Raw genomic sequence first — 16357 nt, 5'->3', positions numbered from 1 at the left:
AATTAAATCTTCAAAATTGTTTGACCACGAGTAACAAATGAAACATATTTAGTTAGCGGTAGAAACACTTTTCTAGTAATAATTGATATCTATCTATAAACCAATGAAAACCCTATTACCAAAGCTACATGATTTATATCATTTTGACTTTCAGCTTCAATGTATATAAATCATTTCACATGATCTACAGCAAAGGCAGATATTAACTGCAATTTAGTATCCAGTTCTTTCAGGTGAACAAACTTCTGCATCAGACAGATAGCTAAAAGCCTCTCTACCTGATTTATATCATTTTGTGTTTTAGCTTCAACGTATATAAATCTTTTCACATGATCTACAGGAAAGGCTAGGGATGTCAATGGATACCCATAGGTACGGATAATATGATACCCGTCCCCGCCCGGTTGGATAAATATGATACCCGTGCCCACCCCATATCCTCGTGGGTGCCCACTATACGGGTACCCGTGGGCATTGAGGTATCCATGGGTATCCATGGATACCCATGGAGTTTTGAATTTATTTATTTTTTGGTACAAATTATAACTTTTTTTAATTACCAAAAAGCGTCAACTTTTAAACATCCATACGTAATCCATTCAAAATTTCATAAATCATACATAATCCATAGAAAATTCATGATTCTTATATAATCTATATGTTTTATGATGTGATGAAGTGGAAACGGTGAACTTAATAAAATGAATTAAAAAAATTTAAAATAAAAATAGGTTATTATTGAGGATTTTTAGGTGGGCGGTAAAATTTTCTTCAATAAGGTAACAACTTTAAGTAATAAGATATGATATATAAAGATATTTTAGTAATTTACTTAATTTATTGGGTATGGGTACCCGTGGGTATGGATACAATCAAATCTGTGTCTGTGTCCATATAATAACGGGTAGTCAAATACCCATTTATTATACCTGTGGATACTCGTTTAGCTACCCGCTCCATGCCCGTGACGGATTTTACCCACGGGTACCCGTGGGTATGGGTATTTTTGCCACCCAGAGCAAAGGCAGATATTAACTGCAATTTAGTACCACGTATATAAATCCTTTCACATGATCTAACCTTATTATCCATATGGTCAATCCTAACTTGTTTGACGGATTATTCTTACTTCGAATTTTCAGGCTGGTGATACTCTGATACAGTTATATAACAATTTCATCAGACTTTGAGACCAACATCAACCTTCCCAAGCTTGCACACTTTGTTGTGATGGTTTCGCGGCTGTATTATGCGAAAGAAGCTGCCATTAGAGATCAGTGCATAGAAGAGCCTATCCTATACATTAAGATGCAAATTGTCTTATTCAAGCTTAAGCAAGATGTTCAAATTACGGAACATTGCTATTCTTTGTAAATTTGAGAACAAAAGTCACATAATCCGAATATTTGTGATGCATGGTCTAAGGCATAACATAAAAGATAACATAACAACCATTGCCATTACATACATAGTGTACTGCAGCAGAAATATAGATGCTGCCATGTAGTGTACAACCAATTTAAGGTTGATTACAAAAAAAGGGTTGTATTACTAAATCCAAACCTTATTTAAAACATATTGTCATTGAAATATTATACATAATATACTTGCCAGCATACAACTTCCAAATCGAATAGCAGCTTGTCGTCCTCTTGTAGGTGATTGTCCCTAACAAACTGGAACCAACCTCCTCCCAAGGATTTTTCGGCCTTGTTACGCTCAGCGGTAATGAGGCGGCAATCGTATTCTTGACCGGTAAGCACATCAAGCAACCACATTGTCTTTCTTGTAGTTGTATTTTTCAAAGAAGTAGCTGCATTTTTCACATTCTATCAAATTAATGGAAAGAGCAGAACATGAGTGAAAATGCAAACTTCATATTCTTAAAAAAAAAAGGTCAAAAAAAAATCGAAGGGAATTTTTTTTTTAAACGCATGGTTATTTGATTTTTTTTCTTTCAAAAATGATATAATGATATAAAAGATGGAAAAAACCAAGAATAAAAGAAAATTGTCAAAGAATGGATGATAATTACTATAGCCACTTTTGAACATATAAATTTATTTGAATCTTGAAATAAAGGGGAATGGAGAGAAGTTTCTTTGTAACACTATTTATGATTCTCACGCAATTTTTTTTTTTTTTATGGTTCAAGCGAACATTATAGTTCTAGTATCCTCTAATAAATACTGTTACAAACTAAGATATATGATGACCAAGGTTTTTCTATATGTCCCTGCAGTCAACATAATTTTTTTTTACCTTAAATAACGGTCCAAATTGTGTACTTCGCATTTTTAAAACTTCAATAGTCTTGAATTTGTACATAGTATTGTTGCTAAAAAGGTACAAATTCAATGGAACCTAATCTCGTGCTTCCAATAAGGTATTAGTCATAGTATTGTTGCTAAATATGTCCTTCTCACTCTATACTCATGAAACTCTCTCTTCTGAAAAGAAACCAGGCTTCTTTGGTTGTGCAAGTGCAATACTTTCATCGTAATTAGTTTAATCTTCATTGGTTCCAATTGAGGATCATTTGTCGATCCCAATTTAAGAAGCTGCAGCCATAAATCCTGTGTGACAAGAAAAACATAATATTAAAAGAGAGGAACAAATAAAATGGAAAAAAAAAGATACATTTTTGCAATTGAGCTCGCAAACACAAACACACACAGAGGGAACATATTTAATTTAAAACATCAAAGAAGCTACCTGCAGCTTAACCTTAGTGTCCAGCACCATAAGCTCTCTTTCAGCCTAAAATCACAAAGTTAATAATGTTAGGAGCCATTTGCATCAATTGATGCACAAGTAGCACTATCCCGGGGATGTTAACTTACAGCTCTCTCGAGTGGGCTAAGATTGTCTGCTAAAGGATCCTTGCTGGTCAACACAGGTAAGATAGAGATAGAAAGTACAAATAAATTCCAATGTGATAGGACAGAAAAGATGGGGATATCAGTCAAGCCTTGCAGCAGAACCCTTATGCGTATTAACTTCCTCTTCAAGTCGCGAAAAGACAACCTTCTTCTCATCGTCGTCAACATTCACAAACTCCTTCACCAAGCCATCCAGAGACCTAAAGCATGAATAATTAGTTCACTCAGCTATCAAGTATATTATTCTAGTCTCTTTTGATGCTAAACATATATTTTAAACTAACTTTAGAAGTAAGCTGACCATGTTCATCACAGTTGGTGCCACATCTCGCATTAATTAAAACTACAAAATCGTCCAAATCGCGACCACCAACATAATCTTCACCGGTTTTATTGTTCTTTGGGGAAAACTTAAATGTGGGATAGGAATGAACATCATATCTGTATTAGCAAATAAACCAGATTAGGCACATGCATTTGTTAAATATGATTTCAACCTAGTTTAATAAAACAAATGAAAATATGTTACGGCACTCACTTCTCGGCCAAATCCTTGTACTCGTCAGCATCAACATTAGATATAACTACTTCTTCCTCTAGCCTAAAGGCTGCAGCAACCTTTTCATAAGTCTGAAGAAATTTGTAAAAACAGTATCATGATCAACCTTGATATATTCATAATCAGGGGAAACTCATCAAACTATGATAAAAGTAGTCTTAGACATGAGAACATCCTTACATAAGCAAGGTCCTTGCAATGACCACACCTAAAGATAATAGCAGTGAATTTGTTAAGACAAAAGTGTAAAGAAATCATCCCTTTTTACTCCAAACACACAGCTATTATTAGAAATTGTTTTAGAGAAAACCAAAGCAAATTTTTTATTAAAAATAAACACCGAACTAAAATTAAAATCAAAGTTACGCAAACAGAACAAAGTATATGCTGACCTTTTTCTGAGGTGTTTTCGATGGTTCATCCTCACACTCCTTCTCACTCTCATCAGAGTCGGAACTATCCTTGTCAACATTCATCTTATCCTGTCAATTACGGAAAGTTTTATATATAAATAGTTTTACACATATAAATATATAAACTGAATATATATATATATATAATTGAAACCGGAATATAAATAGTTCCCAACATATCAACATATCATTCATCTTGCACCAACACTCACAAATTTTACAGTCTTTGTGATAATATAATTCCCAACATATAAATATATCCACAAGAATCTTCCATCACATTCTCCTCTCTGTTCAGTGCTGAATTTGACCCCAAATGATCTCTAAGAATCATCCACGTAACAAAACACTCAGAAATCTTCAAAAATAAAATCCTACATTAAGAAATAAAACTAGACTACTTGCATACAAAACAATGATCCAAATTGACATAAAACAATGAAGAAACTCACATTTTCATTTTTGCGGAAAGTAACCTCCTTCGCAAAGGTACTCTAATTATAATCTCACATAATTCCAATTTTAATGCATGTTTGAATTGACATCGAGTTTAGTAAAATCACTGTGACACTATCATTTCACTGAAGCTCCAAATTGTGTCAAAATCAGTGTCACGTATGATTTTATCAAACTCAGCACTAAATCAGATCTGTGCATGATTTTACAATCTTAACAAAAACTCGTGTTTTAGATACTTATGTTTTAAATAAACTGGTTTGGAAATCTCTTGCCAACTTAGCATCTTCAATTTTCTTATTTGCCTGCTTAAAGAAAGCACAACAAATTCAAGTTTAGCTAGCAATCTTAATTTTCAATATGAAAAGGAAACAATCCAAATATAATGTAAAGATTGCCACCATAAAAAATAAACGATTGGTTTGCAACAATGGCAAGATCTTAAGCCAAAATGTGTCTATGTTCTTCACCTGGCAGTATAGTGGCTGAACCTGACCAACAACTGTTGATGTCATAAGTCCCATTTGGTTCAAGAGCATTGTTGAGATGAATCCAATTAAGGAGATCATAGGATACAGAATGAACCCATACAATTATATCACCAAATGTTTCTGCAAGTGGATTATGTTGGTAGAAAAGGTGGTATACACCTTTGTAGTACATAGGGGCTGCAAGAGTTCAATTATAAATCAACACCAGTAATTTGAATATGAATAACATAATATATATACAAACAAAGAATGCTTTATTTCTTGAATAAGCCATTTGGTTCCTGTATTTCTACTAACCCCGAAGGATATTGATTCTAACATTGTACTTTTGAGAAAAGAGTATGCTTGGCATATAGGAAGAGCACTTTCCCAGCATGATTTGGAAGATTGGAATCTTTTGTATCATAGTTCTGTTAATGGTCTTAGTTTCAATACATTCTTGGACAACATTTCAAATCATGAAGGCCCAACTGTGCTAGTTATTAAGGATACAAATGGTTATATATGGAGGATATGCTTCTCAACAATGGGAGCGGCATGTTGAATTTTATGGAGACATGAAATGTTACAGTTTTCAATTAAAATCAAAGGCATCTATATTTAGGCCAACTGGAGCAAACACTAATCTACAATGGTGTGCAGTAGGGAGATTGAAATTAAAGAGGACAGTAATAAAAGCAAATGCAACCTAGCTGAAAAAACATAGTCCAACACATGGGTGAAGAAATGAGGAGTAGAAAAACTAAACCTTGAAGGAGGAACTCTCAAATATGTGATTGGTGAAATCTTACACACCAAGATTAAGAAGAGGTAAGCCAACCTGCACACACAACAAATGTTCAAATATAATTAAATGTCAATAAATTTTCAAAATAGGTGAAAATGCTGAGAAATTTCATGGCACAAAAGGCAAAATCCAAAGTTTATTCAAAAATGCACATGTAGCAAACAAAATATGATTGAAGCGTTGGTTCATGACACAATCGAACCGTCACAGTTACGTTCTCTTTAGTTTTATGAGAATCCAATGGCACAACCTCTAGATAGAACTGTTATGGCTTCCTACGCATTGACGAAGATGTGTTTTGTTCCAAAGGACTGCACTTCCCTTAGTTTGTTTCCACCCTTCTTCAATAGTTTTGTACCTCTTATCTTGAAGAACCTTCTTTATAGCCACAGTTTCCCCAGTCTCCAAACACTTTGCCTGTCACAGCAAAAGCAGAAAAACAAATCAAAATCAAAGCAGATCAAACCTACTCAAAATCAAAGATGCCAAACATATAAGTTTATAGATTATATAGCTGTCCAATAATTATCAGAAATGATAAATCAAACACACACACCTGCTTTGGCTGGCCATTTTTTACCACCAATGGTTGTGACAATTATATGTCCGGTTTCGGTACCATTTCCATCTACAATGCTAGCGGCTTTCATTTCCTACATATAGATTTAGATCAGCAATTTTGACATAAATAGACTGCAAATTTATTCAACCAAAATGCTTATTCAAGATCAAGAACAAAAATTGCAGAAAAAGTATACACAAAGTTACAGGGAGTGAATTCTTACCGTTTTAGTGGAGCCCTATCCCATATACGGGTTTCACCAAACTTCTTCCAAAAACAGCTTATTCCTAGCTTGTATCCCAATCAGCAGCCTAATTACAATTTATCCACTTCTGCCCTTGCCCTAATCCTCCATAATCACTTTCTGTCAGCTTCTAAAACAGCTCAATTATGATTTAAGCAATTCTGTCAAGTCCCAAAATAGTTTATCAGTTCACCAACTACTCATGTGGTAACTTAAATATAGCACACAACCATACCTGCAACAACTTGTATTCCAACTTAAGCTTCAGCAAAACAACTTAATTGACAGCTTATTGCTTCTAAAGACTTCAATTTTAACCCAAACACTAAAACATCAATTCAAACATACCCCACAACAACTTAATTACCAATTGAATGAATAACAAAAAAAAAACTTCACTATTCTTATTACTCAATTTCATAAAACCCTAGAATTCCCTTTCCCCCAAATGAAAACCTAACTCTAAATTCATCAAATTTCTACATGCATGAGGGAAAGGAAAAGGGAGACCCACCTTAAAATTGGAAATTGAAGTTGAAGATGATGATAATGATGTGAGGTGAGATTTGTGGTAGTGGATGAATGAACTCTCTCAAGCTTGCCTTCTTCCCCAATTGCCTTCTTCTCCAATTTTCCTTCTTCCTCTTGGTTACCCATTTCCTCTTCTTCTCCTCTCCCTCGACCTCCCTTCTTTTCCTTCTTCTCCTCTCCCTCTCTGTCCCGTCCGTTCTGTTTTGCTTTTTTTTTTCTTTCTTTTCTTCATCAACAAAAACAACACATATATATAGCTAGGGTAGCTTCAATTAATTAATTTACCATAATACCCTCAATAAGGGTAAAATGGTAAATTCACCGGACATGTATTTTCTTATTTAGTTTAGTAGATTAATTTCCGGTATATAGGGGAAAAGAGCCCTAGGCTTTGTTTGGGACTGTAGAGGGGATGACTTCGGAAAAAAAGGAATGGGAAAGTGAAAAAATAGAAACATTGAGAGGAAAAAGTTTTGAGGGTTAATTTTTTGTTTGTAGTACAAGCTTCAGAAGGGCAATTTGGTAATCCAATAATGTTCAAGTTTGGGGGAGAGCCACATCATTTGCATTGGCCTAATAAATATTCAAAGGGGAGAAATAAAAAGAAAGAACGAAGGAGAGAAATCAGTCCCATTCTCCCTTCTTCTCTCTCGCGGAACCACACCTTTCATTACCAAACCTCAATTTCATCTACCTTCTTAGCACATAAGCAATTGCATGCATGGTCTCCACCTAAATTTCTCCATGATTTAATATTAGGAGCTCAAAATTTACAAGATTGTTGGTAAAAGAAAGAAGATTATGAGACAGAGGATTATAAGAGATACATGCAGAATTGGAAAAAAAACTTGGGAATACACATAGCTCACCAATTTCTTGTGTTGATGATAAGGTAATCACTTTCATTTTGTTATTCATACTTTGTAGTGATTTTACCCTTTGAATTATGCAATTATGAATTGTAATTGTTATAGGGTGCCACAATTAGGAAGCAATTGTTGTATGTTTTTTAGAAGAATTAGGACCTAAACATGAAACGTAATATGAATGCAGTATTGTATACTAATGGAGCTATTGTATTGCATGTAAGTTTCTTCCCATAAGAGAAGGTGGATTTAGGGATTTGGTTTGTTCAAGTCATTATCATTTTTTGTATTTGATTTTATGCTCATAACATGTTTGTGGAATTGTCTCAAGATAAGAAACTGATGTTGAATCTACGAATAATTTTTTCAAATTTTTCATTTCTCTAGATTATCATGTAAGTGTTGATCTTCTTACAATGGACTGTCATTTGCATTGTTGAATCCTTTGTTTTTATTTGCTTAGTATTTTCAAGTTTCTCAAACTTTACATATGATAGGTGGAGAAGTTCCTAAAAGCATTCAAGTTGAAGAATTTTTATTTTGGAGTTATTTTTTCAACTTATGAATTTATAGGTACATATGAAAAATGGAGATGAATTTATGCAATTTGATAAGGTAGGTTTGAGTTGTTATGCCACAGAACGTCTTATTATTTATTATTTTACAATCTTTCATAAGTTGGTGACTAATCTTGGCTTCATGGATTCGTGACAATTTTCTCATTACTTCTTGTGTTTTGTTCTTTGCAAATAGTTTGGCAAAGCCATTGCACTTCTTCTTTTGGTTTGATTTTTTTTTTGTTGATGAATTTAGGCCATGTTTAGACTATTCTTGGCTTCATGGATTTTTTTTTTCGTTTGAATATCATTGCTCATGAGAAATATCTCAATTTTCCTATTTGGATCCAACTATGGGGATTGCCTCATCATTGCAAAACAAAAGCCATGGGAAGAAGCATAGGCAGCCTCCTAGGACAGGTTTCTGAAGCAGAGCTATATGAATATCCTGGGATTAAAGTTATAGTCAAAATGAAGGTAGATATTCATGTTAGAAACCCTATCATTCCAGGCATACACATATGCAATACTATAGATGGCACAAATTGGATTGACTTCAGATATGAGAACCTACCTCAAATGTGTTTCAATTTTGGCTTAGTAGGGCACCCTGAGAAATTCTGCAGAAACCCAAAACTGGAAGTTGAGGAAGCTTCCCATCTAGGTCCTTGGATTAGATCTAACATCTATGGCAGAAGAATTATAGACACAAAGGACTGGAAATTCTACAGCAACCCTACCATGGCTAAAAAGTATGGTCAGACAAGCCCAACTGCACCTGAGGATCTGCTTAAACAGCTAGAAGACATGCGTATTTAGGAAGCAAGGGAGTTAAATCAACCATTGAACCATTTGAAGTGCCCGCATGAAACACCTACTAATAGTCCAACCTAGAATCATACTACTATGCAACAACTAAACTGGAATCCTACACAAATCAAGTCTATGGAATGGTTAGGGAACATTACCTCAGTCACACATCAACTTGAGAGTGTCAGCTCCTCAACTCAAGAAAAAAAACTCAAAGTGGCTACTAAAGATCAACTCAAACAAATGGCAGGTCTGAGAGAGCAGGCTGGCCAAGGGAGATGAAGATTATATCGTGGAACTGTCAAGGGACTGGTAATCCCAAGACAGTAAGAGCCCTTAAAAAGCTCATTTGGACCAGCAAGTCTGATATTGTATACCTCATGGAGACCAAAAATCTTAAGTCCAAGTCCTCTAATCTCTGTAATATAGGTGATCCGACTGGTTAATTTTTTGTGTATTGTTCCACTTCTGGTGGTGGTAAGGCAGGTGGCCTAGGTCTTTTATGGAACAAAGAGTTTGATAACATTGATATTAAAGGTTTTGGTTTTCACTATATTGATGTGTTTCTCTCTACTCACACCCCTAATTCTCCTAGTTGGAGAGCCACTGGCATCTATGGCTACCCCCAAAACCAGAACAAGGTCCTTACTTGTAATTTGATTACTGATTTGTCTAACACTAACTATAATCCAGCTTGGCTGGTTTTTGAGGATTTTAACAATGAGAAACAAGGGGTGAACCCTATATATGCTAATATTGTTAACTGTCCTAGAAATACTCTTAATGTTTGTCACCTGAAGGATTTGGGGTATCATGGCTTACCTTTCACCTGGGCTAACAACCATGACCCCGAGTCTTACATTCAATGTAGACTAGACAGATTCCTAGCCACTAATGAGTGGTGCTCCAATTACCCTAATTTCAAAAATCATCACCTGCTTAAATTTAAATCTGATCACTGCCCTATTCTTTTGGATTGTTTTACCTCTTGTACTTGTCATAACAGATATTACAAATCAAAGAAGTTTGAACAATTATAGCTCACTGATGAGCACCACAGAGATATTGTCCAAGTTCAATGGACTCACACCACTGGGGATATTAAATCTAGACTCCAGGACACGCTAGAAGCTCTGCACTTCTGGGGCAACCATACTTTTGGGATCATCCCAGAAAAAATTAGAGACATCCAAAAAAAGCTCCTCAGATTGGCTGCCCACAGTGATCAACAAGAGACCCAAAATAAGATAAAGACAAAAGAGCAGGAGCTGGATGAGCTTTTAGCTCAATAAGAGCTTTGGTGGAATCAACGGTCTAGAGTTCTTTGGCTTACCAGTTGGGACAAGAACACCCAGTTTTTCCATCAGAAAGCTACCCAGAGAAGGAGGAACAACATGATTGAATCTATTACTAATGAGGATGGTAGAATTGTTAATGAAAGGCAACACATAGAAGCCAGTTTCCTCGCCTATTTCCATGACATTTTCACAAGCCAGCAAACCTAAAACATAGCAGCTTCTACTAGTGTGGTGCAGAATAAAGTCAGTTTAGAGATGCAAGAAGAGCTGGCAGGACCTTTCTTAGAAAGTGAAATCATATCTGCAATCACTAGCATGAAAGGTCTTGCTGCTCCTGGCCCTGATGGGCTCCCAGCTCTGTTCTACCAGACTCATTGGAATATTGTGGGCCCATACATCATCAAAGAAGTCCTCAATGTGTTAAATAACAATGGTGACCCCACCCTCTATAACCAAACTCATATTTGCCTAATCCCAAAAAAACAAGCACCCTACCCACCCTAGTGATTACAGGCCTATTTCCCTTTGCACTGTTATCCTAAAACTTATCACTAAAGTCATAGCTAACAGGATTAAACCTATCTCAGCTAAGATTATCAGCCAAAATCAAAGTGCTTTTCTCCTAGGTCGCCTTATTTCTGATAACACCATAATTGCTAATGAGCTTTTCCATTACTTCCACAATACCACTACCAAGCCAGGTTACATGGGTCTGAAAACTGACATGGCTAAAGCCTATGACAAGAGTGGAGTTTCCTTTAGGGCACTATGTTATCTATGGGATTCCCCAGCCCCTTTGTTACTACCATCATGAAATGTATCACCACAGTCTCTTTTCACATCCTCAAAAATGGTCAACCCTCAAAACCCTTCACACCTCAACGTGGCCTAAGACAAGGGGATCCCCTCTCCCCTTATATGTTCCTTATTTGTGCTGATGTCCTATCTAACCTTATCATCAAAGCCTAAGAATCTAATACTCTCCAAGGTATTAAAATAGCAAATGAGGCCCCCAGAATATCTTACTTACTGTTTGCAGATGACAACCTTATATTTTGTAAAGCCACCATTGAGGAAGCTCACGAAATTAAAGACATCATTACCCAGTATGAGAGGGCCTCCGGCCAAAAGGTCAATTATGATAAATCAGAAATTATCTTTAGTAAACAGACAAATGAAGATGCTTAGAATGGGATTCTTCAAATTCTCAATATTAATAAGGTTGAAAATTTCTCGAAGTACCTTGGTATGCCTACCCACCTAGGACGATCTAAGAGACAGGTGTTTGATTTCATTCAAGACCGTATCCTTAAGAAACTCAAAGGATGGAAAGAAAAGCATCTCTCCTTTGCTGGAAGAGGTACCCTTATAAAGGTCGTTGCCCAAGCTATCCTTACCTATATTATGAGTGGCTTCCTGCTCCCCAAACATTTCTCAAACAAATTAGAAAGCTTTATATGCAAATTCTAGTGGGGAAGTTCTGCTGACCCTAATAAGATTCATTGGATCAGTTGGTCTAAGATGTGTAAGGCCAAAAAGAATGGTGGTATGGGGTTCAGAGGTCTTAGAGCTTTTAATAAAGCTATCCTTGCCAAGAAAAGTTGGAGAATTATCACTCAACACAACTCTCTGATGGCTAGAGTTCTTCAAGCAAAGTATTTCCCTCACAGTTCGTTATGGGAAGCAACCCAGAAGAGTAACATCAGCTACTCTTGGCGCAACATATTGCAGGCCAGATGGGTCATTAACAAATGGAGTCTCTGGACAATAGGCAATGGGAAATCCATCAATATATGGAAGGAACACTGGCTGCCAGAGCATAATGGTTTCAAAATTATTAGCACCAAACCCCCCAGTGTCAATTCACTCATGTTTGTGACCTTATTAACAGATCCACCAACAATTGCGATATGGACTCTCTAAACCAACTTTTTTCTCCCCTTTGAAGTTGATCATATCATTAGAATCCCTCTAATCAACCATAATGAAGCAGATGGGCTAATTTGGGCTTACAATAACAATGGTAGTTATACAGTGAAATCTGGATAGCATGCCATTTGTCAATGGTCAGGTCAGGAAACAAACAACTCAGGAAGCTCAAATATCACTCAAGATACTATGTGGAATAAAGTAGTATCACCCAAGTTAAAGGGTTTTAGCTACTCAAGTAGTATTAATAAAGGTAGAAATGTGAAAAGATTATTAGATCAAACTCATGATCTATATACGCAGCATAAGTGATTTTCTCAATAACTAGTATGTAATTAAAAGTATCCAGCAGGTATTTTATTTTTAACACAGTTCCATCTAATGATAATCATTGATTATTTACTTCATCAAAATGAGAAGTTAATAGTTCAATACTCAATTTCAACCTCATTATAGTATCCATATACATCTCATATGTATATAAACTCAAATAAATTACGTGCCCTTTCACCTTTGTTGGTGACCGGTATACTAATCTATTTTGAAAGGTGGGACTCACATCATTCAAATGATATAAAATCAAATGAGTCCAATAGTCCATATCCACGTATTTTGGAAATGTGAATCACACTTGTTTGTACTAAACAGTAATGTCAATGATATACAAAAGGTTCAAATATCATTTGATCCTTTTTCATATGTTATAGATCAGCTTATCAAGATCATGGAACTCAATTCCATTACTTGATTAGCACACTTGTATAGAAAACATTATTTGGATAATAGAACAACATTTGTCTTTTATTTAACTACACAATCCTTCTCTTGTCAATACAAGATTTAGGAATATATATGTACTCCATGAATAAAATCCTATAGTTATATAAATAAAATCCTATAGTTGAAAAACAAAATTGCTCGTAGTTTTGAAAGAGTCAAAATAAGAAAGAAGTAGGACTTATTATTTACCCATATAGTTATATAAAGTTATCTTTCTACTTCTGCATCATAAGTATATGATACTTGATGATTAATCTTATATTTGTTGAAATATAGAGTTTTAAAGAAATAGAACATTATCTATAAGTGAAGTCCACCTTCGTCTATAATGGAACAAATAGTTTCATTGACTATAAGAGCTTATGCTTGGACTTAAACTTAACTTGATATGGAACCAAATAATTGTTATTAAATTCCATATAAGCAAAGTGTATATAAAATCAACATCGTACATATACAATAAACTAAAATAGAAAATACTTTTTCATTGCATGAATTGAATTTGAATCATTGCATTGAATTTGAATTTGAATCAACATCGTACAAAGACAGACCATCTATACATCTCATATATACAAACGGCGATGAACAACTCTTGCTCGCAGGGATATAACATGAGACTAAATTAAATATAATGATTTAATAAAATCAGCATACTCAATTTGGATCATAAAAGAAACTTCGGGATCTCATAATTTTAATTTGTTTCAACGAATGGGCTATTCACAAAGTTTCACGTGCTCTTATGAAAAACAAGAATGAAACAATACTCTTATTGAATCCGTGTGATAGGAAACAAACACGTGTTAATGGTTAAACACATTTAAACGAACAGAGGCATCATATAATCATCGTTATATGCATAAATTATATTTGAATTAATGATTCTATGAGGACCAAAAGCTCTGATACCGCTGAAGGGATTTTAAGAGAGGTTTTTCAAAAATTTATCCTCTTAGCGGAACAAATCCTATTGAAAACAGATCTTGATTAAATCATTAATCACAAATTAAAGAGAACACATTCTTAAACACCTTTAAAGATTATGTGTTTACCTCTTGAAGCGCAGAACCTTTGTAGCAGAATTGTTTCTGATCACGAGCAGAGCAAATCAGCGATGCCTCTACTCAATTCAAACGAACAAAACTTCTCCGATGACCGGTGCTACCCAATTCCAACGGAGATTCAGAGAGATTAGGTTTAGAGAGCGGCGGCTAGGTTTACTTTGTGAATTAGGTTAAGCGATTTTACAAAAGTCACTAATGCTTCAACAGAAGGGTTCTATTTATAGAATCACTTGTGTGGTCAGCAAGACAAGCACTTAAGTACACCGTATATTACGGTGCACCATATTTTACTTAAACACACCGTACCTTATGGTGGACCGCGTTTCTCTATTTATCATAAATTAAATAATAAATCATATGTAATTATTTAATTACTAATAAGTCCTACTTATTATTTTATAAATAAGTCTTACTTATTTATTTCTTTCATTTATCTATCCTTTGTGTGTGACCCTATAGGTTCCCGTAATGTTGACAATAATATTAAATCACATATTTAATATTATAAACAGTCAGCGGTATCTAGCAACACATCACTGCTACCCAAGTGACAAGAATGTCAATTGATCTGACTAAACCTTTATGTGATAATGTTCATGTGTATAATTACCCTTTTGCCCTCATGTCTATATTGAACACAAGGCATAACATGTCACCCTTGTCCAGTTCAATATTGGGCCTGTAGACATTTCTCCTGTTAGGTAGGAGGGGCAAATTCCATCTAGGTAACTCATGTCCCTCAGCATGATTCGTAGAGTACCCATCAACCAACTTTATAGTCATCTTCTTACAGACAACGTTTGAATGGTGACAAAACACCCGACTCCAACATCTAGGGTACATAGTGGTTTCAGGTCAAAGGGTGGAATACACCACTATCACTATGAGAATATCTTATGACATTTTTCATAACTTTTACTATGTAGTATTCTCATGGTGGGTAAATCCAATGTAAATATTACTCCTAATATTTATATCTATGTGTAAACTTGATAACTCTTTATCCATGATCTGTGAAATGTGATCATCAGTCTATCCACATAATAGTCTCTATGCTTTAATAATATCTCACTTCTCAATAAAGCTTGACTACAGATACTTTCAGAATAGTTTCCTTATGTTTAACGGGGTCTCACAATTAAGTTATACTAATGTTCCATTAAACAGACTAACTATTCTAGGGACTTTCTTATTTTGAAACAAAACAAAATCAATAAAGAAATGTCTTATTATTATATATTCACAATATATATTTATATCAATATTATGATACAAATGCCAAACTCAATCAATATAGATTGGCTATTAGGGCTTACTCCAACAGAAATGTGGGTAGAATCATATTTAGATTAAATGATGTAAATCTAACCATGATACTAAATAAGCTTTTCCTCTTTCTATCATTATATCAATCAATCTCTTATTCCTCTTTTTCTAGGCTATTTGAGTAGTCAGATTACAAAATGACCACGGTGAGGGAGATGTTTATGTTAGGTTGTGTTGGGTATTTGAGTATTGGCTTCATTTGTTGCTAAAACAAATACTTATGTATGATGTTGGATACGATGTTCCAACATCTTGACACGGTTTAGTGTGCCCTGTTTTTGTGGCTTGGTTTACGCAATCTTTATCTTATTAAGGAAACCACGACCTATTTCCTGTTCACCAAGCAACACGTTTTTGTCCAGAATCAGCTAGAAGATTTGTTTCTAAAATATACACAATATTTTAGGATTCCTTGGTGGTGTGTTTGGCGGTTTCTAAAAATGTTCCTACTTTTTAGGAGTTACCATATTTGTAAAATATATTTTCAGAAGAGATCTTGGAAAATATATTTTCTGAAGAATATTTGTTTCAATATATTTCTGAAGAGAATATTTGATACAAATATATGTTTAGTGTAACACCCCGTTTTCCCAACATGTAAAAATAGTACATAATAATCAGAGTATTCAACTTAAAACGGAATGTCACATTTCTTTAAAATATAAATCAAATATAAATAGAGTCAAAGTTTGCTCTTTATTTAAAACAAATGCTGTCATCAACTTCAAAATATATCGCAGCGGAAAAATTCTTAAACGTTAAACAAGTACTTGGCACTATAGGCCTCAACATCATAAAC

General features: G+C 34.8%; 1 protein-coding gene across 16 annotated transcripts; it reads right to left on the bottom strand.

Moving 5' to 3' along the window:
• Positions 1 to 1421: 1421 nt before the first annotated feature.
• LOC146915460 (putative protein disulfide-isomerase A6) lies at positions 1422 to 7152 on the bottom strand. Of its 16 annotated transcripts, XM_085717841.1 has the most exons (13): positions 6909 to 7151; positions 6374 to 6555; positions 6145 to 6241; positions 5839 to 6005; positions 5550 to 5621; positions 4307 to 4978; positions 4067 to 4177; positions 3622 to 3923; positions 3421 to 3512; positions 3184 to 3323; positions 2844 to 3082; positions 2716 to 2760; positions 2029 to 2576 (listed from the first exon to the last, which is right to left on the bottom strand). In XM_085717841.1, exons 8-11 carry the CDS (start codon positions 3697 to 3699, stop codon positions 3063 to 3065), a joined length of 330 nt encoding a protein of 109 aa, XP_085573967.1. In that variant the 5' UTR covers positions 3700 to 3923; positions 4067 to 4177; positions 4307 to 4978; positions 5550 to 5621; positions 5839 to 6005; positions 6145 to 6241; positions 6374 to 6555; positions 6909 to 7151; the 3' UTR covers positions 2029 to 2576; positions 2716 to 2760; positions 2844 to 3062. The 16 variants fall into 16 exon arrangements, 3 of the variants coding, with proteins under 3 accessions (XP_085573967.1, XP_085573968.1, XP_085573966.1); XR_015014605.1 differs by adding an exon at positions 1422 to 1813 and having other exon boundaries at positions 2263 to 2576; positions 2716 to 3082; positions 3421 to 3923; positions 6909 to 7148; XR_015014613.1 differs by adding an exon at positions 6630 to 6719 and having other exon boundaries at positions 2716 to 3082; positions 3421 to 3923.
• Between the last annotated feature and the right edge of the window lie 9205 nt (positions 7153 to 16357).

Source organism: Medicago sativa, chromosome 6, assembly GCF_051527215.1.
Source record: "Medicago sativa cultivar Bolivia chromosome 6, Bolivia_mono, whole genome shotgun sequence".
NCBI lineage: Eukaryota > Viridiplantae > Streptophyta > Magnoliopsida > Fabales > Fabaceae > Medicago > Medicago sativa.
This window is presented reverse-complemented; position numbering and strand designations above follow the sequence as displayed.